Raw genomic sequence first — 24,257 nt, forward strand, 5'->3', positions numbered from 1 at the left:
GCATATGTAGTTTTTAGTTTTTCTGTTGGAAACAGATTTTAAGCTATACTTCTACTCATTTAACTATAAGATAAATGCTTACATTTTAAAATATATTTGAATATTTATTTGAAGTGCTGATATGCAGCCTTAAGTTGTACTTCACATGTGATTGGATTTCTGACCGTAGGTATAGTTGGATTGAAGACTACCGTGTTTTGATGATTCTCCTATTATTTGTTTTCCCTAGGCAGAAGAATTGTTTTTATGGGTTCCACGAAAATTACTAATGACTGTTGAATCTGCTAAAAATTCAGTGTTGGGTGAGAATAATTTCTGACTCTTCAAGGCAAAGTACAAATGACAAAAATATGTAAAATTCCATTTTGTGGCACTAAGGATCATACTTGGTTTTTCTCAACTGGCAAAATATTCCCTCAAATATGCATTGTTTTTCATTTAATGTTATAAAAAAGATGCACATGACCTTTATTTATTATTATTATTTTTGAGATAGGGTCTCGCTTTGTCTCCTAGGCTGGAGTACAGTGGCACCACGATAGCTCACTACAGCTTTGATCTCCCAGGCTCAAGTGATTCTCCCACAGGTGTGCACCACTACACCTGGCTAATTTTTTTTTTTTTTTTGTAGAGACGGGGTTTCGCTCTATTGCCCAGGCTGGTCTCAAACTCCTGAGCTCAAGCAACCCTCCCACCTTGACCTCCCAAAGTGCTAGGATTACAGGTGTGAGCCAGCCTGTACCTGACTTTAAATGTTACAAGACCTTTTAGTTTTTCTGTAATTTGTAAGCGTATATTTAAATGAAGTTTTTAAGAAGTTTGTGGAACTTAACGCTGTTAACTTCTGGGTTAATTCAGGGCCCTTATATTCTCAAGACCGAATCCTTCAAGCCATGGGAAACATCGCACTGGCCTTTCATTTGCTGTGTGAGCGAGCCAGCCCTAACTCCTTCTGGCAGCCCTACATTCAAACCCTCCCCAGTGAATATGACACTCCTCTCTACTTTGAAGAAGATGAAGTTCGGTATCTTCAGTCCACACAAGCTATACATGATGTCTTCAGCCAGTATAAAAACACAGCTCGACAGTACGCCTACTTCTATAAAGTCATCCAGGTGAGCAGCTGTTTGCAATTTAAGTATATATTTCACAGAGTGGGGAGGAAAGAGGAATTGAGTCCATAAATATTCCATTTGACGTCTTATTAAGGATACTTAAACATTTTAAATTGAAAATATAAAATACATTTCTTGTTTTTACAGAAATATCAGTGAAATGTGGTTACATACATATATCTGATTTCATCAGTGTGTAGTGTTAATACAAGCAGCAGTTGTTCCTGAGTTATTGAAATCACTGTTTTTTTGTAAACAAAAGATCACAATGAAATTTTAAAAGCCATAAAGCATATCTAATGCAATACGTTATTCTGTGTATAAATTTTTCAAGAAAATGAATGTTAATTTTTTTCTATATATGTTAGTGTGAAATACTCACAGTTAATTTAGTAAATTATAACATTTACGTTTTTCAGCGTGTACTGTGTATTAATTTTAATTTGTTTTCAGTAAAAGTTTCTCATAGAAATCTCTATAAGGCCCCAAGTATTTGAATTACCTGTGATGACACCTTTCTGTATTTTGGTGGTGTGGCCACTGTTATCTTTCATTTGCAGTTGAACAGCAGTCAGAAGGAATAGGGCCAGTGCCACAGTCCCCACCAGGACTGAGAGGTGGCATGGCTCCTTCTCCTGACTCTGCACAATCTGAATCACTCAAGAGTCAGCTCCTGGGCTGCTGTTCTTGAGATACGACAAGTGGGCAAGTGAACTAATTGCTCGCTTTCCTTGTCTTTGGGCGGTGTGACAACGTGAATTAGGTTTGGTTTGGTTGTTCCTTAAATGGTCTATCCTTGCTATGTTTTATTTGCAAGAAGTGGTAACCTCATTTCATTGCTACAGGTGATACTGCTTTCCATTTATTATTTTCACTTTGTAGCATGCTTACTACACAAGAATGTTACACTCAGTTACATCTCCTCCTCCAGCAAACACTTCAAATATGTCAAAAATTATATATGACTGTTGTCTTCACGTGGAAATCAATCACTTGGTTTTTCTAAACTTTAAACTTTAGAAAGTCATTAGGAATGGTCATACGGTATGTATATAGCTTTTATTTCAAGTTGGCTTAATTTAAAAACTATTGATGAAGCCAAATCAAAACTTTGCTTCTTCATATAGTGTGCACCTGCATTCCTGCAGCCTAAGGTTGGTTTGGCTCTTCATGACCTGGAAGGGTTATACTTTTATTCTTAGTTCTCAATGGTATATCTTTCGTGACTAAAGGTTAAGCTGACTTTAGTAGGTCTAAGTATTTGTCATTTTCTCTTAGTGGACAATGAACTACAAGCTGGCTCTTTTTAGTAATGTGCCTCTAGTTTGCAAACACTGGTAGCCTGCTCTCTTCTGTTGGCAGGTTGGAGGGTCTAGGATGATGGCAGGTCTTCTAATAACCGGCTTGGTGTGAATGAGCTTCGGCTGTTTCGTTGTATTAACTGGTCTGTTTACTTTGGTATTAACTAAGTAGTGCAGCTTTGCTTCAAAATTTGATGAGATTTTCAATGGCTGTGAGTCACTAAAATACTCTGTTCATATAGATGGAACCATTTTTTTGTCAACTTGTTTAAGAGCCAGGTCTCTTCATAACCCCCTGAAATAAACTGCCTTAGATGATGCTGAGATGCTAAGGGGATTAAATTATACCACCTTCTATGTAGTAAACGGTGTCATTGTAAACATCTCAGGAATTAGAGAACATTCTAAAAGTAAACTCTTAATTGAGAAGTTTTCCCAAGAGTAATAAAATTCCTACATGACTAATAACAATTTGTATAATTTATAATGAATACAAATATCCTTTTTAAAAAAAACATTCTTAGAGCATTAATCTTTTTAAAGGAATTATTCCTCTTTACTGAAAAATTTAGTCAACCACTATCAAATATGGAACATACAAATGTAAAATTACCAGGTAATCAAAGTCTGCATAGTTGATTATATTTTTTTGCAGTTAAGTCAGTCTGAATATTTGAAAAAAGTAGAAATCAAACTGGTTACTTTTCTGTCAAAAGTTTGAAACTGAGGAGAGCAAAATGTGTCTGGTCACACATGTAAGTTCTTTTATTTTATATCAGACTTTTTTTTTTTCCTTTTGTGAGACAGGGTCTTGCTGTGTCACCCAGGCTAGAGTGTAGTGGCATGATGACGGCTCACTGCACCCTTGACCTCCAGGCTCAAGCGATCCTTCCACCTCAGCCTCCCCAGTAGCTGGGACTACAGGCATGTGCCACCATGCCTGGCTAATTTTTTGTATTTTTTTGTAGAGATGGAGTTTCGCCATGTTGGTGAGGCTGGTCTTGAACTCCTAGAGTCAAGTGATCCGCCCGCCTTGTCATCCCAAAGTGCTGGGATTACAGGTATGAACCGCCTCACTCAGCCTGAAGACGTTTTTTATTGTTGAATTGGGAGTGTGGGGTACCACTGGCATCTAGGCATTTTCCAGCCCCAAATATCAGAAGTGCTGAGGCTGAGAAACCCTGCTTTGTATTTATATACAGAACAAAGCACCTCGATACCTATACGATTTAGAAAATCACAGTCCTTCCCGCCTAATGATTGGAAGCCTGAGGCCTACCAACACTGGTTGTGAGTGACTTTCACCATTTTCTCAGAATGTCTTCTTGTTAGCTGATTCCAGATCGCTTCCTGGGTGTAACTGCATGCTGTGGTGAGGAGAAGGTATTTCAGAGCACTTATTTGGTCACTGGCATTTAACACATATCCCTTCTTTTTTTTTTTTTTTTGAGACGGAGTCTCGCTCTGTCGCCCAGGCTGGAGTGCAGTGGCGCAATCTCGGCTCACTGCAAGCTCCGCCTCCCGGGTTCACGCCATTCTCCTGCCTCAGCCTCTCCAAGTAGCTGGGACTACAGGCACCCGCCACCAGGCCTGGCTAATTTTTTTTTTTTTTTTTGTATTTTTAGTAGAGACGGGGTTTCATCATGGTCTCGACCTCGTGATCCGCCCGTCTCGGCCTCCCAAAGTGCTGGGATTACAAGCGTGAGCCACTGCGCCCGGCCCACATATCCCTTCTTTTTAAGAACCTACAAATAAAAGACCAGGTTTAGAGATGCTTGACTTATTAAGGATACAAATACAGGGGAACAAACACTGAAAAAATGTAAACCTAAGATTCAGGTTATAAAATCATGCAGATTTGGAGTAAGTGGCTGAGTTGAGATCCTTGGCATTGCATGTTGAAAATGCAATACGCATGATGGGGTGGGGTCAGTTCTCCGTGTTAGCTGGAGGACTTCACAGGAAGGAGCATTTGAGTGATGGGAGGGAAGGAACCCTGGCCCCTGGGCCGAGCAGTCCTGACTGAGTGTGGTTAGGAAGAGTTGAAACAGCTGTATCCACTGTCCAAGTGAGAGACGCTGTGGCTGCGTGGAAAGAGCACATGCTTTGTAGTAAGACAAATCTGTATTGTATAGCTCATTTGCTATTTACATATAATTTGGAATTAAATATAATTTGGAATTAGTTGCTTTACTTCTCTGAGTTTGTTTCCCAGTCTGTAAGATAAAAATATGAAGACCTGTTTTTTCGTGTGACCATTGTCAGCCCAAGTTGGATTGTTTATCAAAGCAACTAGCCTGGTGCCAGGCTATAGCACCTGTGGTTAATAGGAGTCAGTTTCCTCTGGGAAACTGTGGAAATGGTGGGGTGAAGCTCCCTCAGCAAGTGCAGTGTGGTAACTGAGAGGGCGGGCTCTGGAGCCAGCCTGCTTAGGGCTGAAATCCCTGCAGCACCACTTAGAACTGTGCCATTTTGGGCCGGTCTCCGTGCCTTCCTTCCCGTATCTGTAAAGGGGGCTAATGGAGTGCCTGACTCCCAGGGTTGCTGAGCAAGCAGAGTGAGTCGATCCATGTGAGGCCCTTAGTACTGTGCCTAGCACACAGTGCTCATTGTAGAAATGCTCTGTTTATGCTATTACCATTTCGCGTTTGACTCTCAGGCCATGTTATTTGGTTTTGTTTTGTTTTGTTTTAAATCACTTCTCCTTCTGTCCCTACAATATCTTATGTTAGTATTTCTTAGTGTTTTCTACTAAAACAAAACTCCTGGTGGCCAAAAATAACATTCCTGCAAGTCTAGGGGCTAAACCCGTAGTGACTTGTCACAAGCTCAAAGTTGCTGTCAAGCCTGGGCAACCCATCTCTACAAAAAATTAGCCAGGTGTGGTGGCATACACCTGTAGTCCCAGCTACTCGGGAGGCTGAAGTGGGAGGTTGACTTGAGCCTAAGAGGTCAAGGCTGCAGTGAGCTATGGTCACACCACTGCATTCCAGCTTGGGCAGCAGAGCAAGATCCTGTCTAAAAAAAAAAATTTGCTTCCAAGATTCATGTTTTTGTTGTTGGTTTTTGGACTGGTGTTTTTAAATCTTAAAAATTCATGCAAATGATAATGTTTGCTATTTTTAAAACCATGTTAAGTGACTTACCATCAAGTCAGATGACTATCGCAGGAAAACAACCCTGCCTTCTCCTAAGACCTTGGGTCGTCTCACGCTCCAGTGTGAAAAGCGCAGTCTTTACCTGTAGTAAGTGCCATTAAGCTGACCACGTGGGCAGTTCAGGTGTGGTTCTTTTTCAGAAGAAGAAAATGTGACAGTCACTTAACATTGGTAAAACTAAGTGGCTGAAGGGATCATTACATATTGATAATACATAATAATGAGCGTTTTTTTTTTTTTTTTTTTTTGAGGTGGAGACTTGCTCTATCACCTAGGCTGGAGTGTGGTGGCATGATCTCGGCTCACAGCAACCTCCGCCTCCCGGGTTCAAGCAGTTCTCCTGCCTCAGCCTCCTGAGTAGCTGGGATAACAGGTGCCCGCCACCACGCCCAGCAAATTTTTTGTATTTTTAGTAGAGACAGGGCTTCACCATGTTGGCCAGGCTAGTCTCGAACTCCTGATCTCTGGTGATCTGCCCACCTCGGCCTCCCAAAGTGCTGGGACTACAGGCATGAGCCACCGTGCCCGGCCAATAATGAACTTTTGTAGAAAATTTCTAATGATTTAAAGTAAGTTCCTGTTGGAATAGGAGCTGTAAGCACCCTAGAATGAGGTGCACTGCTGTGACAGGAAGGAATAGGCTGTGGGCTAAGAGCTTTTGAATGAGGGTTCATGACAAAGCAAAACACATTTAAGCAAAAGTTATCTTTTTAAAAAACTGTCTTTTGAGTCTAGCTGTTTTTCTAGTTTTAGAATGTTCTCATCACTTCTAAAAGTCTTAAGTAATAAATTGGAGTGAACACAAATGTAAACATTGCATTGCTGTTGTTTTATAAGAGTGTCATATTTTCTCATCTCAGTACCAAACCATGTATCTTTCCCATGCTTTTCCAGGATCAGACGTTAGGCCTTTGCTCCTTTTAGTAGGTCACCTCATCAGTGCATTGTCACTCAGGGAGAGAGAGAGGATTATTACATCAGTTCCCAGTTCATATTCCATTACTGTGACCTGCTCTCAGTTTTTTCTTTTTTCGGCATTGAGGCTGTTAACCTTTTCCAGGGTCATGGGGACCCTCTCCCCAGAGAAATGAACTTGCAGATCATTTGGCAGGGTGCTCCGAATTCAAGAACCTCATTTGCAATTTTTATCTGTGATTTCCCGTTTAAAATAGTTTTCTTGGGGGCCTGCACCAAACTCTGCATGTGAACTGAAACCTATTTTCCCCCCCCCCGATCTGCCTGCTGGCTCGGAGGTCTGCAGGCCATGGCTTGCAGCCCCTGTCTCTGGGTACTTTGGGAGTGACAGCAAGCACAATTCAGTTCTGTGCATCCCTGGTGGTGATTCTGGTTTTTGGGAGAGGAGCATGGAGAAGTGATAATAGTCCATGCAACCTTACAGCTTGCTTCAGGCTTTTAGGGTTTTTAATTCTAAAAGCACCAGTACTAACTTTGGTATTTATACATCTCTTCATGTCGATTTCTCTGTATTGCATTTTTTATTTATTGTTTTTCTCTCTTTGGTGGTGGTTGCCTGAAAACTAGAAAAATAATTTTCTGTGCTGTGGCCTCCCAGCAGATTTCCTTGATCCAGGACCTTTTAGTGTGGGCACTTAGTTCAGACCACCTTCTGTCTTTAACTTGCCTTTATAGTTTGTTTAAAACAAAAGTCTTGGGCTGGGCGCAGTGGCTCATGCCTGTAATCCCAACACTCTGGGAGGCCGAGGCGGGCAGATCACGAGTTCAAGAGTTTGAGACAAGCCTGGCCAACATGGTGAAACCTCGTCTCTACTGAGAATACAAAAATTAGCTGGGCGTGGTGGAGTGTGACTGCAGTCCCAGCTACTTGGGAGGGTGAGGCAGGAGAATTGCTTGAACCGAGGAGGCAGAGGTGGCAGTGAGCTGAGATCGTGCCACTGCACTCTGGCCTGGGCGACAGAGCAAGACTCCATTTTGGGAAAAACAAACAAACAAACAAACAAAAAACAAAGTCTTTCTGGGCCCCTGCTCTTCCTCATGTGTATGGTAGGGGCTTGGGCTTTACGAGTTTTGAGGAGTCCTTCCAGTTTTTACATTGTAAAATGTAAAACACCTGTATGAACACCTGAAGGCTACATACAGTATATGTCAGATATCTTCTTCTTGACATCTTCTTCATGAGATGTTTGACACACACTGTATGTATCCTTCAGGTGTTCAACAAATGATAGTGTGTAACCAGAAGCCTCAAGCGCCAGGAATTTTGAGAGCATTCGTTGTATTAAGATACAGCACCTGGGCCAGGTGTGGTGGCTCACGCCTGTATTCTCAACACTCTGGGAGTCTGAAGTGGGAGGATGGCTTGAGTTCAGGAGTTGGAGACCAGTCTGGGCAACATGGCAAAATCCTGTCTCTACTAAAAATACAAAAAATAGCTAGGCATGGTGGTGCACACCTATAGTTCCAGCTACTTGGGAGGCTGAGGCAGGAGAATCACTTAAACACAGGAAGTTGAGGCTGCAGTGAGCCGTGATCACACCACTGCACTCCAACCCTAACCCTAATCCAGTGACAGAGCGATACCCTGTCTCAAAAAAAGAAAAAAAGAAAAAAGATACAGCACCTGCTGGTGAAACATCATACTGCAGCTTGATGGTTGAGGAATGTCTACCACCCAAACTCCAGAAGCTAAGTTTGGAAATTGTGGCTGAGCCAAAGGCTAGAAGAGGCTTGTATGAAATGGAGCTAAAATTTATGTCAGTTTGTGAAACAGAGGCCAGGGAAGAAGAGAGGGCTCATGGTGGAAGGCTGAACTTGGCATTTGAAACTGTTGCAACTTTAACCCTATGAAAATACTAACAGATCAGAACATACTAAAGTTCAGCTGTAAGTTCAGACTTTTGCATGGAAGTGGATGACCAGTTTTGTGATAGAAATAAGTGGAAAAGTAGGGTTTGGCTTAAACCCTACTTTGAAGTACTATAATTGTGTGAAAGCAAAGTATATCCTATCAGATTTTACTTACCTTAACATAGCTGAATGATTAGCTTAGATGTTTTTCATCTATGCCAATGAAAAAGAAATTAATAGACCCTGTGAATGAACTGTTTATTTGATAATCAGTACCATGTAATGGGCCCGGTGCTGTGACATGGGGCACCAGCTTGTCTGAAGATTAGCTTATCTTAGAGACATGTACATTTTTCTATGTTGTTGAGATTGAATGTAATGCTTTTTAAGTAAATGCAAGCATACAGGGTTTAACGGAATAGAGGCATATCTCTTAAATTGATTACTACTATTTTTCAGTTGATCTCCTCACTTAAGTGATTTGTCACACCTTACTTGGATTTCTTCTTTTGTGTTGATCCAACCATTTGAGAGGTGCAGGGGAAGGTATGGAGATGGAGAAACTCATATGTGTATCAACTGCCATGCATTTTGTTTCGAGGCAAGCATCATTGCAGCAGCCTCCCCCTTTTCCTGCCTTATGCTTCAGGATGGAGTAAGGCAATTTCAAGTTGGCCATCTTCCTCGAATAGGCAACTCCTACCTAGCCAGAGCTGAGTGGCAGAAGAGACAAGCAGCCATGTTCACAACTTACTGTTGCTGCAGCCTGTCTCTGAAAACAGGGCCCGCCAAGAGGCAGAGGAAGATGTCACTTTTGGTTCTTGGCATCCTGTGGCAGTTGTGGCTAAATACAAACATTTCCCGCTGTTCTACTTGTCTCTGACAGAGCTACACAAGAATAGCACAAGATGTGAATTTCCAGAGATGTATTTAGCCTATGTTTTCATAAAGCTCTCATCTACATTTAGAACTCTGATAATACATGAGGCCTTCAGGAATGTGTACCAAATTAGAGTGAAAACCTCTGGGCATCAGCTTAAAGATCCCAAGGCCCTGAAATTCACGGAAAGGGTTTAGACGCTCAGTAGCATATGCTGTATATAGCTACGTGTCCTTTAGCACTGTAAGGGAAAATACACATATGCTTTATATAACTTTGACTCCTCTGGTGGCATAGGTTGTATACAGGAGTGTCCCAGTTTATGCACAGATTGTATTCCAAATTGTCACTCTGAGTTGGCATGGGGCTCCTCTCCCTATTCAGCTTCTTCTATTCTGTTGGTTTCTCTTAAGTGTGAGGTATCACACCAGGGATAGGGACTAGTGTTTCTGGGGATATGAAGTTTGTTTGTTTGTTTGTTTTTTAACTTTTTATTTTGAAATAATTTTTGACTTACAAAATAGTTGCAAAATTTGTGCACAGAACTCCTGTGTACACTTCACCTAGCTTCACTTAAAGTTAACATCTTAGACAACGTTCAGTTTAATGATCTAAACCAGGAAGTCAACCTTGGTACAGTACTATTAACTGATCTGCAGACCTTATTTGAATTTCACCAGTTGTCCTGGCATTAATGCCCTTTTTTCCCTTCCAGAATCCCATATTGCATTTAGTTGTCGAATCTTCTCAAATCACTTCCAGCCTAGGATAGTTCCTTGGTCTCTCCTTGTCTTTCATGACCCCGGCACTTTTGAAGAATACTGCTGGCCTGGCCGGTTACTTTGTAGAGGTCCCTCAATATGCATTTGTTGGATATTTTATCATGTGTAGACTGAAATTATGCATTTTGTGCAAGAATACCATGGAAGTAAAGTGTGTTCTTCTCAGGGAATACATGAATCAATATGTCTTTTTGGTTTTTCCATCAGAAGTTACTGTTTTTCTGTTATAATTAATGAATACCTTATAGAAGGATACTTTGAGATTATGCAAATATCCGGTTTCTCACCATCCTTTCACCCACTGGTTTTTGTATCTATCATGATTTTTGTCTGTAATAGTCACTACTGTAGTGTTTGCCAAGTGGTGATTTTCTGTCTCTGTTATTTCTTCTACATGCATTCATTGGAATTTTACTAAAAGGAAGAGCTGTCCCTTCCACATTTATTTACTTATTCAGCTGTTAATATCAGTATGATATGGATATTTATTTTATTTGATAGACTATGTAATCCATTACTGTATATTTGATACAAAAATTGTTTTAGATGGCTCTTCATGTAAAGATACCTGATTTCCTTGTCACTTATAATTTGAGAGTATGTGTCTTGTGCAGTTTTTGCATGGATCACTTAACAAAAAATTGCTGAAATTGATGCATAACACAGCAGATCATTTATAAAGTTCACTTGGCCTCAGAGTTCAAAGAGTGGCTCTGGCCACTGCTTCCTGCGTGCCATTTTCCTGACCTCAGTTTCACTTAAATGTTTCCCTAGAAGCAAACCTGTTCCATATGTGACATTTTTTGTTCTCAGTCAACTTCATGGTAACATTACATCTGCTGACTGAGGGGTATGAGCTACAAATGGAGGAGGGACGGAATAGAGTCAAAGATGATGGTGAGGGTACAGGGCGGTCAGTTTCATAGGCCGGAGGTGTTGAGGTTGATGAGCTGTGAATCTAGATTTAATCCTTGCATTCTGTGGTCATGGGAACTGGGTAGATACTATGGGGCATAGAAGGGAAAGAATGATGTCTGTTTTCAGGTTGTTCATCTGGATTGGCTGGAGGACTTTTCCAGTGAGGTAAGTAGCATTCTTCACAGTGTGCCCCTGGAACTGTTCTGTCAGAGTGGCTCTTTTCCACGTCATAGGAAACCCGTGGCTGCAGATGGAAGACACTGCGTGAGAAGGGGGCTGAAGCTGTGCTGAGAGCTGCAGACGACGCTTCTGCCACTGCCACTGTAACGAGGACAGTGGATTCAGTGAGAGTGACTCTCCCTGGTGCAGTGTCGGCTCTCTTCTCAGGCTTTGATCCTTACCCGGTGAGGGAGTTTGAGTCCTCATTTTTCAAATGGGGAATGGGAGAAGTTGAGCAGCCTGCCAGAGGCCTGTGGTACCTGCACCCTGGAACTGGACTCCAAGCAGGTCTGTTAGACACAAAGCCTGTGCTCCTAGCCGCAGGGACTCACCAAACCACTGTCTTAGTCTTTAAGGTCGTGTCTGGTCTTAATTTTGGGACAAAGAAATAGTCTCGTTTTAAGGGCAGAGCACTCTTGTTTAAAATCTCCTCTCTTGCGCTGGTATTTCACAAAAAGCTGGGTGTGGCCCTGCTGACTGAGGACTGTGGGCCTGTCAGTCCAGCCTGTGAGCTTGCTGGCAGTCTCTTCTAGCTCCCTAAAGAAGATCGCTCCAGCTCTTCGTTTTACTCTGTGTTGGGATTGAAAGATACTCGTTCTTAGAGGAAGTAATAAGCCTATTTGCTTTTTCTCCCCCAAGCTATGAGGAAGCTGGTTGTGCTCCATTTTTTTTAATTGTTATCCTTACAGGTTCAACTTATTTAATGATACAAAGACTGAAAAAACTAGGACTTAGGACATCAGTCCAGGCTTGCCTGTTCTCTGGAGAGTTGCCGGTGCCTTTATGAAGTTTGGTAGAGCCACTGGCTGTCTTGGTGAAATGCCCTGACCTGTGACCTTGCTTGTTCCTGATAGCTGACCTTGAGATTAATTTGTGTTCAATGTGTAAGCACTGCCTTCCTTGTGTCCTATTTAAGGTTTCCAATTTTGTAAATTACTCATTCTAAACACGTATCTCATTTTCATCATTTCCATAAATGAAAACTGTAGCTATGTCATTTAAAAAATCTGTGCTTTTAACTGTGTTCTTGTTTTGTAAATGTTATAGGTCACATGGAAACTTCACCTTCTGTGAATTTAGTGTTCTTCATTTTTTCTATTTTGTCAGCTTTAGTTCCAGTGGCTTTTCGGGGGCTGAAGAAATGAAATGGGCCGGGTGTGGTGGCTCACGCCTGTAATCCCAGCGCTTTGGGAGGCTGAGGTGGGCAGATCACCTAAGGTTGGGAGTTTGAGACCAGCCTGGCCAGCATGGTGAAACCCTGTCTCTACTAAAAAATACAAAAATTAGCTGGGCATGGTGGCGTGCGCCTGTAGTCCCAGCTACTTGGGAGGCTGAGGCATGAGAATCGCTTGAACCCGGGAGGCAGAGTTGCAATGAGCCAAGATTGCACCACTGCACTCTAGCCTGGGCGACAGAGTGAGACTCTGTCTCAAAAAAAAAAAAGAAATGAAATGCTTTTTCTCTGTCCTTGGGGCTCTGCCTGGGGTCTTCTCGGTGGTGTGTGTCCCTGCCTTGGAGCCTGGGGGAGGGTGCCCCTAGCGTACACTGGTGCGTCCACCTGAGGTGGGTTTGAGTTCCCAGGCCAGACCCCAGCATCTGCATCCTGCCTTGGGGACTGGCAACACTTCTGCCCTGTCTTCCCTGCTGACCCTTCTCACTGGAAGCCCTCCTTTTAAACCATGGCCTTCCTCCTCTTCCTCATCTCTTTACCTGACTGCTGTCCTTGGCCCTTTTAGGAAAACTGTTGCTTTTGTCAATCAGTTTGGGAGCTGATGTCCAGCACAGTGATGCACGTTGTCCCCAGCCTTCCACCTTACCTGTGACATAGGTGTTTGCATGGGAGTAGAGGCACCCATAGGGGCATGGAAAACAGACTTAAAGGGCAAACAGTTACCATGGAGTCCCAAGTGATATAATGTGGGGCTGGCATCCTAACCAAGGAAGTTTAGGTAATGCCCGCTATGGGCCGAGCACTGTAAGACTTTTCTTACTTTCTCTTCTTATATAAGGAGGTGTCTGGAACTATACCTTCCTAGAATAATCTGAGACAGAATTAACCAAATTAGAAGAAACCGCCAATACTAGGTCTAGGCTGTCATTGATAGTTTAATTTGTGTACTGAGGTCAGAATAGAGGCCAGAAATACAGGGCTTCCTCCTAAGACGGTGTTCCTTGGCGCCTCCAAATGCCAGTGGTGGGCTGAGGGCCCTGACAGAGGCTCCCTAACCCTCACCGTTCCTCCAGAGCTGGGCATTGTCCCCATTTGATAAGCGAGGAGGCAGGTGTAGGAACAGGAAAGCTCGCCAGAGCCACTGAGTAAGCCCAGTCAAGACGGAAGCTCAGACCTGTCTGACCCTAGACACAGTTTTTCCTGTCTCCTCTGTCTCCACAGGCCTGCCCCGTTATGTGATTACTTCTCTCCCCCACTCCAGTCCCAGCTTTACTTGTCCTGGGCCCTCCCTATGAGTCTGATCAATAAGAGCTTTGTGAAAATCCCTAGAAGTTTAAAAACAAAAGAAACTTCAAGAAATTCCTTTTTGAAACCTGCTTTAAAACAAAACAAAACCTAAGATCTTCCGTGAGTAGATTCTCTATCCTCTGGGACAGGATTTTTAGACCTTGTTTTTGTTTTTAATCTGTATGATAGAAGAGGGAACCTGCTAATGTTTTTGAGGTGACCCTAAGTACCCTTATGAGAACACTTCCACATTACGCACATTTGTAATCGCTCACATTCGTTGTTATTGGTGTACCCACACTCTGGTGTCCCTGAAGAATTGTGCCGTTTTTGTAATTTCTTCTGCTCTAAATGGTTTAGACTGCAGCTATCCTGTGGCCACCCTTTGTAGCTATAATCTACTGTCAAGGAAGAAAACGGAGGTGATAAAAGCACAAAAAGGAGGAAGGGGTTAGAGGAACCTCCAGGACATCAGTTATTATTAATATGTAACTTTGAATCTGAGTCTGGGACCTCTCAGCAGCCCAGTGTGGAAGCACAGTTGTGACTTTTCACCCCTGCTGCATTTTAATATCAAGTGGATAGTAGATGGCTTAACTTTAGTTGAACTTGAGTGAATTTACAGTGAGTTGGTGAAATGATTGCCTTAACAGAAACGCTGGTGCTGATGGATCTTTGTAGACAGAGAGTGAGGGCATAGTATATTCTGTTGCCGTTAGTTTATAAGGTGCCATTGATGAGACCAAGTTCAGGTCCAGTCTCTCTGATTTGTTCAAATTTGAGAGCCTGAGTATTGGTGAGGCTTGGCTGCCAGTATTCATTTGGGATATTTGCCAAGGAGGATTAGATAGCTTTCTGCATTTGCGTCGCATATTACCTCTACCTGGAATTGATACAGCCTGAACACTGTTTTTGAATATTTTTTGCTTCATTTGAGTCCTTATGAGCTTGCAGCCCACTCCAGGTGGGCCATATCTTTTACCATCATGGCCTTTTTAAAAAAACTTTCCTTCTCTTATTTTTACATTTTTTCAAGATGGTTAAAAACATTTTCTTTAATTGACAAATGATAATTGTACATATTCACGACATACATCTTTTTTTTTTTTTTTTTTTTTTGAGACAAAGTCTAGCACTATTACCCAGGCTGGTGTGCAGTGGCTCAATCTCGGCTCACTGCAGCCTCCACCTTCCAGGCTCAAGCCATCTTCCCACATCATCGTGCACCAACATGCCCAGCTGATTTTTATATTTTTTTGTAGAGATGAGTTTTTGCCATGTTGCTCAGGCTGGTCTCAAATTCATGAGCTCAAGCGATCCGCCCGTTTCGGCCTCCCAACGTGCAGGGATTACAGGTATGAACCTGGCCCATTGGTGATGTTTTGATACATATAATGTGTAAGATCATATCAGGTGGATAATTAGCATATCCATCATCTCAGTTTTTCATTTCTTCTTGTCGGGAATGTTCAGTATCCTTGCTATCTGAAACTATAAAGTGTGTTAATGTTAACTATGGCCATCCTACAGTGCCATAGGACAAAAATGTGGAACTCTTCACTAGTTTGTGTGTCATCCTTGCGCAGGTGCCATGGTCATCTTCCCAGTATTATTCCAGTTTTAGTATATGTGCTGCCTAAGTGAGCACGGAAATTCATTTTAGCTGTAAGTTTGTGCTGGGCAGATTATCCAATAAAAGTGCCCTTGTAATCTAATAGTTCTGAAATAGCCTTGTGAATGGCAGATCTCCTGACTGCCCTGTCTGTTCTGCACCCAGCCTTCCAGCTTTGCCTTTTCCACTCATGTTTTTGTGGGATGCAGTGGACCCCAGAAGAACAGTACCTCAGATTTCAAGCTTGTGACCCACTAGCTCAGCCTGGCCAGGTTAAATATTAGGTTCCCTGTAGAAAGGGTCTGTGAATGTCTGCCAACCAGGCTGCGTGGGAGCAAAGAAGGTGATGTCTGTGACAGGCCCAGCACTTGGAATGAGTCCTGCGCTGATACAGGAGCTGTGTACTCAGCAGTGTAGTCCTGGCCTCCTTCCAGGAGTCATGGCCCTGCTCAAGATCTGATTTTGCAAGGCAGCCCTTTCCAGTGCGAGAAGACTATAGTTAGAAAGCCATTCCTTATATTGAGGCAAAATAGGCCTCCCTGTAACCTTCATCTTACAGTTTTGTTTCTGGTTTTTAGAGCAAGAGAGTCAATCTCATCTGCAGCATGAGAGTTCTTTTTACTCACCAGTGAAGTATTTATAACCTCTGTCAGGCACCTACTTGGAATTACAGGTTTACACAATTAATCAGAATAAATCCTGTCTTCCAAAGCTTACATTCTAATCATATATAATTCAGTAAAAAGTGATGTCAGGACACAGATTAAAAACAAAATCATGGGGCTGGGCACAGTGGCTCACGCCTGTAATCCCAGCACTTTGGGAGGCCAAGGTGGGCGGATCACTTGAGGTCAGGAGTTTGAGACCAGCCTGGCCAACATGGTGAAACCCCATCTCTACTAAAAATGCAAAAATCACCCAGGCGTGGTGCATGCGCCTGTAATCGCAGCTACGTGAGAGGTTGAGGCAGGAGAATCGCTTGAACCTGGGAGGCGGAGGTTTGAACTGAGATCGCGCCACTGCACTCCAGCCTGGGCGACAGAGTGACGCTCCATCTCAAAAAAAAAAAAAAAAAAAAAAAATCATGGGAGTTCAGAAAGGAAGATTGCTTTATGGAGAAATTTGAGGAGGTTTTATTTTTGTTTTTAAAGGGAAAAGTGGCATTTGGAGAAAATGATCATGATGTAAAAACCCACATTTGTTTAGATCCTTATAAAATGTGTTCATGTCCAGCTTCACAGCTCGCCGTCACAATAACCTTGTAATGTAGGTGTGTAACTCTCCCTATCAGAAGATAAGAAAATGAGACTCAAAGGGGCGGCTTGGCCAAGGCAAATGGGGTCTGTGCCACAACATCAGTGCCCCTGTCCGTGTCAGGGTGTGTGGTTGGTGGGCGTTCTCTGGGCCGCTGTTCCAGTGTCTTAGAGATGTGCCTGGGTATTCGCTCCCCTCTTACCTGGCAGTCAGTACCTGTCAGCACGTACATTTGACTCTTGAACAGCACGGGGCAGTGATGCTGACCCCACCCCATGCAGTTGAAATCTATGTAACTTCTAACTCCCCAAAACTTAGCTACTAATAACTACTGTTGACCAGAGGCCTTACCAGTAACGCAAACAATTAACACATATGTTGTCTGCTAAATGTATTATATACTGTATTACAATAAAGTAAGCTGGAGAAAAGAAAACATTATTAAGAAAATCATAAGGAAGAGAAAATACATTTCCTGTTCATTAGTGGGAGTGGGTTATCATCAAGGTCTTCATCTTCGTCATTGTCACGTTGAGTAAGAGGAGAAGGAGGAGAAGGGTGGGTCTTGCTGTCTCAGGAGTGGCAGGTCTGGAAGAAAATCTGTGTATAGGTGGACCCATTCAGTTCACACCCGTGTGATTTGAGGGTCACTTGTATATTCCTTCATTTGTCTGTCTGTCTTCCCAACTTGAATATAAGCCCACTGAGGACAAGGACTTTGCTTCATTCTCATCTAGAATGTGCCCAACACAGAGATGGTGCTCTGTAATTGTCTTTTGAATGAATAAAACACTCAGTAGCCAAAACAGCAAACAACTAACATTTGATAAAACTCAGCCAGAAACTGTGTATTTAATTTCATTCTTTTAATAACCCAATGAGAAGGTATGATTACTTTTATTTTACTGAGGAACTGAGACTCCCCGAAGTTTGACAGCCAGGAAGTGGCTAGGTTGGGGCTGATTCAGATCTGATGCAGAGCTGGTGTGCTCAGTCAGTGTGCTGTGTCCTCCACGGCCGCTTCACAGTCAGAATTCATGCCATGGGCGTCTGCGCACCAGAGGTCATGAGTTTTGGTCTGGAGAGATTGGGACTGTTTAAAATGCCTGGGGGCTTTCTTACCATGATTTCTCTCACTTTAGATACATTTTCCTTAGCCACAACTCCATCACCCAGTCCTGGCCACTCTTCTTTCTTCCAAAGGGTCCCTGTGCTCTTGACCTCCTCAATGTAGCTCCACCAAGGGGCTCTTTTTGGAATATAAATAGTAGTCCATGTCTCCCCACTGACCTTTCCTTACACTTAGAACAAACAGAGGGCTCGGCTGCCCAGATGGCCCTGCCCCTGCTGCGGCCTCATCAGGGGCCGCTTCCTCCCTCACTGCAGTCCACTCCCTCTGGCGGTGATGAGGGCCCAGGACTCGCCAGCGTCTTCTCCTCAGGACTTCGCTGTGGACCCCCTTCCTGCCTGCCGCAGGCTTCCTTGGGTTCTTCTAGCCTCGGCATAGAGTCTCTTCTGACCGTGAAGACCCCCTGACGTCTGTGCTAGCGTGCTGTTTTGTCCTCTTGCAGATGTGTCGCTGCCTGTGATTGCTTTTGTGTTTGTCATCTGTCTCCTTCCCTGGAGTTTGAGCTTTACGAGTGGGGCCTTTCTCTCCTTGGGCACCACTGTGGCACTGCTGCCTGGCCTAGTGCCTGTCACACAGAAGGGCTCAAGCAGCACTGGTTGAATGGGGAACCGATTGCCTTGTTCTCCACGTGTAAGTCACGTGTGGCCAGGCTGTCTGAGGGCTGTGAGCCCTCTGTGCATACAGAAGCACTTGATTAGGTCCTGTGGTTCAGTCATAAGTGCTATAAGGAGATATAAAAGGAGTGAGGTCCAGCCCATCCGCCACACCCCACGCTGGCTCCTCACTGGGTTGGGGCCCTCACAGACAGACAACTTTTCCCAGTTTGTACAAAGGTCCCTCTTAGACACTTTTGTCCCTCTATGACGGGTTTACCCCTACTGGGATGAATGCTAAACCTGAGAGAAGTCTGCAACAGCTTAGGTGAGGATTGCCGAGGGTGTGACAGCGTACTGTCACTCTGCTCACAGGCCTCATTGGCCCTGAGCATCGGCGTTCCTGTCCTTTCTTTGTCTTCTGAGAGATGAATTCACAGTGAGGGAGGAATTTATCAGATCCTTAGCTTTTATTAGATTTAATCGAGCAGCTCTCCAGATAACTGGCCTGTGTTCTCTTGGGCTGTTGTATTTTTCTCTTTTTTTTTTTTTTTTTAAGTGCTTTCTGTATTCTCCAAAAGATGGGGTGATGTGAAATACACTCCCACAACACTGTCAAGCCCCTTTTGTTCTTTTTTTTCTCACCCAGTGTTCCCTACAAGGCCTCTTACCCCCTCCAGATTCTGAGAGCTCTCTTCAGGTGCACCCTATGCCCTCTTTCTGCACCTTCTTACTGGCTCTGCTTTAAACACGCAAGCTTCCATTGCTACGTTCCACCCCTGAGTCCTCCAGCCAGGGCTCACTGACCTCAGTGGGACTTAGATTCACTCTCCGAGCTGTTCCAGTGAATTGCCCTCCCCTTGCGCATGGTGTAGACACCAGAGGCTGTGTATATTGCTCCTGACCCTCTCCCCTACTGCCTGTACTGGAAATTACTGGGTATTTCCACTTCGCACGTGTAGTGAAATGCGATTATCGACAGTTTGAACCTGAATTATGGTTTTGGAGAGCTGCTACTTTTAGGCCCACCTGTGTTGTTTAGTCCCTGAGCTTGGTCACGTGTTAATGATTTGAGTAATTTTGTCATTTTGCAAATCAACTTTATTCTTTCAGCTTAAAGGAAAAAGTGAGTTCTAGAAATTAGTAATAGAAAACATAGCATGGATACTGTGTTTATTTTTATTTACATTCAGTCTCATTGGGAAAAACATAGTAACATTCATATTCTTTTAAAAAGAAGTCTAATTACTACTTATTGAAAATATTTTCTGCTGGGCTTGGTGGTTCATGCCTGTAATCCCAGCACTTTGGGAGGCCAGGGCAGGGAGATCACTTTAGCCCAGGAGTTCAAGACCAGCCTGGGTAACATGGTGAAACCCCAACATGGCGAAACCCTGTCTCTAAAAAAAAAAAAATACAAAAAGATTACCTGAGCATGGTGACGTGTGCCTGTAGAGATACTTAGCAGACTGAGGTGAGAGGATGGTTTGAGCCCAGGAGGTGATGGTTGCAGTGAGCCAAGATTGTGCCACCATACTCTAGCCTGGGTGACAAAGCCAGACCCTGTCTCAAAAAATAAATATTTATACATATAAATACATATATGTATAAAAAATATAAATACATATAAATATATATACTTACATATTTATATATGTATATATAATATAAGTGTTTATATTTTTAATACATAAATATGTTTTATATATTTATATATAAATATATGTATTTCAGAATATATATGTAATGAGTTTTGCTGAATGCTTCTCCTGTGGTTCAGTCATAGGTGCTATAAGGAGATATAAAATCAACATGAGGTCCTTGCCTTCTAGAAGTTTATCATTGGAAATAGAAGGAAAACAAACAGGAAATGTTGACGAACAAAAGTGGTAAACTGAGGCAGTGCTCTGCTGTCTGATCTCTATGAAGCTTGGGGCAATCAGGTGATACCTGAGTGGGGCTTGAAAGGCAAAGTTGTCTGGCTGGAGGAAATAGGTCAGCAGCAGTCTGGAGTTGGGGGTGAAAAGGGCATGTGTGGAAGAGCTTGAGAAGAGCAGCCTTTGCCTCTCAGAGGGCACAGCCCTGGAGCTGAGAAGCCTGTTGTGGATTTCCAGCAGGAGCTGCTCCCATGAGTCTGTCGCCTGAATCTCCCAGGGGTGCCTGTAGCGCCTGTGGCTCCGGCCAAAGTTGGGATCAAGTGGCTGCTGCTTTAGCAGTTCTCTTTGTGTGATACCTGCTGAAGCTTGGATGCCCTGAGCCTCAGTTTCCGTATTTACAATCTACCCTCTCTGACAGACTTGTGAATGTAGCTGAGCTATAATGAATATAAATATGTTTTTTAAGTACAATCATTCTTCTAATGTAATTAACCTGAAGCTGGATGTGAGCACCTTCCTATGATGTTGGAAAGCAAAGTCCCTGTATTGGATGTAAAAGGCAACAAGATGAAACAGAAAGGCCTGTTCACAGTGAGAGGGAGAGGACTAGGTCCTGAAGAGCCTCCAGCAAGCCTTGCCAGGTAGTTGGGATCTTATCCTGCAGGGGACACATGGTCAGACTGGCACTGGTTTGGTTGCTTGCTTAGTGACAACCCCAGTGGCAGGGAGGTGGACAGTTTGGAGGCCATAAGACTACTTAGCCTGGTGAATCCGAGAAGTACTCACAGGTAGAATTGACAGGATCTGGTGACAAACTGGATGTGAAGAGTTTGGGAGATAAGGATGATCTTGAGGATTCTGGAATAAATTGGTTTTAAGTTTACCTTGCTCATAACATGACATTACTAACCTTTCTCTGTTTTGAAGCTTTATGGTCTTAGAAAGGAAGTCTTCAATGCTAAATTCCTAGCTTATTCTAACTTGTCTAAACCAGAGACACACCACAGATAATCTACTATGCTTTGCTTCCGAGCTTTCAGTTCAGACAGGTTTATTTTATTCTTTGGAATATATATTTGAAAGCTTTTGTATGCAAAAGTCAAGCCTGGAGCAAATTTTTATTCTTAAATTATAAGCTTGTGAAAGTGAAGGTTTTAATGGAAGTGCTCACCCAACCTTAACCGTAGTGACACACACATAGTAGCATGTCTGAACGAAAAGCTGTCAGAAAGAGCAGATTTCAGTTTAAATATATCAGTGATTTCAAGACCAGCTCTAATGAGTTTCAGAACCTTTGTGTCAGTCTCATATTTTTTCCTTAAATGCTCTGAAATCATTTAAAATTAATAAGCCAGTTTTTATTTGATAGAGTTTACAACAGAAATGCTGCCATCGGCTTTGAAGTCCTTGTTCTTGTGTGGTCTTTAAAGTGAATTAGTGGCTGTGGTTTCTGGAACCAGAAGGAGGTTGGCTTCTCATTAATGGGCGTGTAGACTAACCTGAGGGACTGCTTATGTACAGTTAACTGATATCTAAATGCAGATACTGCATCAAGTGAATGTAGGTGATGTAGTGACAAAGGAAGAATTTCAGTTAATGTAGATGTGAAATGGAGTTTCTTTGAGTTACTGAAGCGTTGAGCCAAGTTACATTGAGGCTTTTGAAATGGTATTTCAAAACTGAAAGAGATTTATTGAGATGAATCAATCTTTCTGTGTGTCACACACACACACACATATACACATACAGGCATGCACTAGCATCATATCACACAGTCACACAGTCACACACAAGTCTCACTGATCTAGTGCTGTTTCTTTTTTGGCAGTTACCTGTTATCAAGCACCACTGACGTGTGAAGAACATCGTTAGGTGCTGGGATTGCAGAGAGGTGCTGGTGTAGTTTCCATTTGCAAGGAGCATTCAGTCTAGTGGAAAACCAAATGCAGTACATAATGTAATCACATTGAGGGGTTGGCAGAGTAGCCCAGAGGCAGGGAAAGCAGCAGAAAGAGTGGGAGTAGGGAAGACTTCACAGAGGTGGGACTGGTCACTGATCCCTGAAGAGGACGTAGGAGTTTCCCTGGTGGAGGGTAGAGGGCACAGCATGGCCACGCAGTGGGACTGGAGTGTGATGTGCACAGGGAGGTGGCAAGGTAGACATGCTGGAAGGGAGGGAACAGAACTCTTGAGGTAGCACTTTACTCAATGCCAGGATCCGCATTAACACAATTCCACCGAATCCTCCACATGCCTGCGAGGTCTGGGTACTTCTGTTCTCATTTGACAGTGAGGAAATTGAGGCCTATTTGCTGGCCTGTCTCTTTCAGGACCTCAGTTCATACCTAGTTGGTGATAATCCCTGTACTTAATCTCATATCTAACTGAACTATCTTCTCTATCCACTGTACTGTGCTGACTTTATCTTGTAACCATGGGAGCTGGTCATTCATTCCATAAACATTTATTGAGACCTTCTGCTCACCTACTGCTGATTTACATTTCTGCACAAGCTGTGGAAATGTTTTAAGCAGTGGAGGGAGGTGCTCAGGAATCTTGCTAAAAGGGAAGGACTTAAACCGGTGCTGGCACGTAGTAAGAACCCAGGGAACACTTACTGGATAAAAAAATACAACTCCTGTCTGGGGCCATGAGTAGTAGTGACTGTGTTGTTTGCAAGGTCAACACTTTTCAGCACAGTGCTAGATTTTTCTGGTGTGTGGGTAGGTACTTCCTTCTTGGAGAGGCTGCCGAGAGGAATTAAAAGCACCGTAAGAACGTGACAGTGGACCGAAGCAAATTTGCGTTAAGAAAAGGCCATTCCAAGCCAAACTCACTTACTTTTATTCTTCTGAATTTAAGGAGGGCCGCTTAATCTCAGCATAACACTTATCCCCGTTCTGTAATAGAGACTGCTGTCTGAGCATGTCTGGGGAGTACTAGTGGATGGTGTCAGGCAGCAGTGAGGTGCTGGTGGCCATGTCTAGGCTCTGTCCCTGACCCTGTCCTGCCTAACACTTCTGTCAGGAATGCAGAAGACCCTGTTTCTGGATGATGGAAAACTGAGAAGGAAAGCTCTATGTAGACCAGGCCGTTCTTGATTTAGAAAACTATTTGACACAAGCTGTTTGATGAACTTTCCCGGGAGTCATTTGGAAGGCAGAAGTATGGTGGTGATCTGGTTAGGCTTTGTGTTTCCACCCATCTCATCTTGAATTGTAATCTCCATAATTCCCATGATCACCACGTGTCAAGGGAGAGATCAAGCGGAGGCAGGTGAATCATGGAGGCGATTTCCCCCATGTTGTTCTTGTGATAGTGAGTGAGTTCTTACAAGATCTGATGGTTTTATAAGGGGCTCTTCCCCCTTTGTTTGGCACTTCTCCTTCCTGCTGCCTTGTGAAGAAGGTGCCTTGCTTCCCCTTCCTCTATGATTGTGAGTTTCCTGAGGCCTCCCCAACCATGCTGAACTGTGAGTCAATTAAACCTCTTAGCTTTATAAACTACCCCATCCTGGGCAGTTCTTTATCGCAGTGTAAGAATGGACTAATACAGGTGGAAAGACTGATGACCAGACGTTGGAGCCCTGGAGTCGTCTTCTTTCTTTGTCAGTTACTCACTTTGTGACCATAGCCAAGTCCCTCAAGCAATCTGAGCCTCAGTTTCCATACTTAGAAAAAAAAAAAGGTGGCGGGGGGGAACCTGCCTTGTTTCTCCTACAGGTATGTGAAGCCAGGTGTGAAATGGAAGGAAAGATATTTCTAGATATAGAGGATTTTTACAAGTGCATGTTTTACAAATGGAGCTTCCTGTCATGGGCCTTTAGGGGTGCTGAAGAGGGGATTCTTGAACTAGGTGTGAAGGACGTTGATGGCCCAGGATAGTCCTTGCCAGTTCTGTGAACTATTGAGTAACTGTTACATTCAGGGCACTCGTGGGTGTTAAAGGCACCTACTTCAGCTCCGTTCTCTTGAATCCCTAGTTCACAAGCTATCGGGAAGTAAGACACATGGGGAGAAGCTAAATGTCAATAAAACACTTGAATAACAGCTGATCACAACAAAGGATTTTACCAGTCAGCGTAGGATTAACTACCAAAATTCTAGGTAGAAATTGCCAAGCATACTTGAGAGGC

General features: G+C 43.2%; 1 protein-coding gene and 1 non-coding gene across 4 annotated transcripts in view; one reads left to right on the forward strand and one right to left on the reverse strand.

Moving 5' to 3' along the window:
- The window catches only part of SETD3 (SET domain containing 3, actin N3(tau)-histidine methyltransferase), an 85,686-nt gene that overhangs the window by 21,871 nt on the left and 39,558 nt on the right, over positions 1 to 24,257 (forward strand). For all 3 annotated transcript variants that reach the window (XM_063643909.1, XM_055288228.2, XM_055288229.2), the window contains exons 5-6: positions 230 to 302; positions 859 to 1,115. In XM_063643909.1, coding sequence (XP_063499979.1) covers positions 230 to 302; positions 859 to 1,115 — 330 coding nt within the window. The remainder of the gene's footprint in view (positions 1 to 229; positions 303 to 858; positions 1,116 to 24,257) is intronic.
- On the reverse strand, positions 15,199 to 15,305 carry LOC129488907 (U6 spliceosomal RNA). Its single transcript, XR_008659753.1, has one exon. It is a non-coding gene; the product is annotated as a U6 spliceosomal RNA (small nuclear RNA).

Source organism: Symphalangus syndactylus, chromosome 8 (genome assembly GCF_028878055.3).
Source record: "Symphalangus syndactylus isolate Jambi chromosome 8, NHGRI_mSymSyn1-v2.1_pri, whole genome shotgun sequence".
NCBI classification, from domain to species: Eukaryota; Metazoa; Chordata; class Mammalia; order Primates; family Hylobatidae; genus Symphalangus; species Symphalangus syndactylus.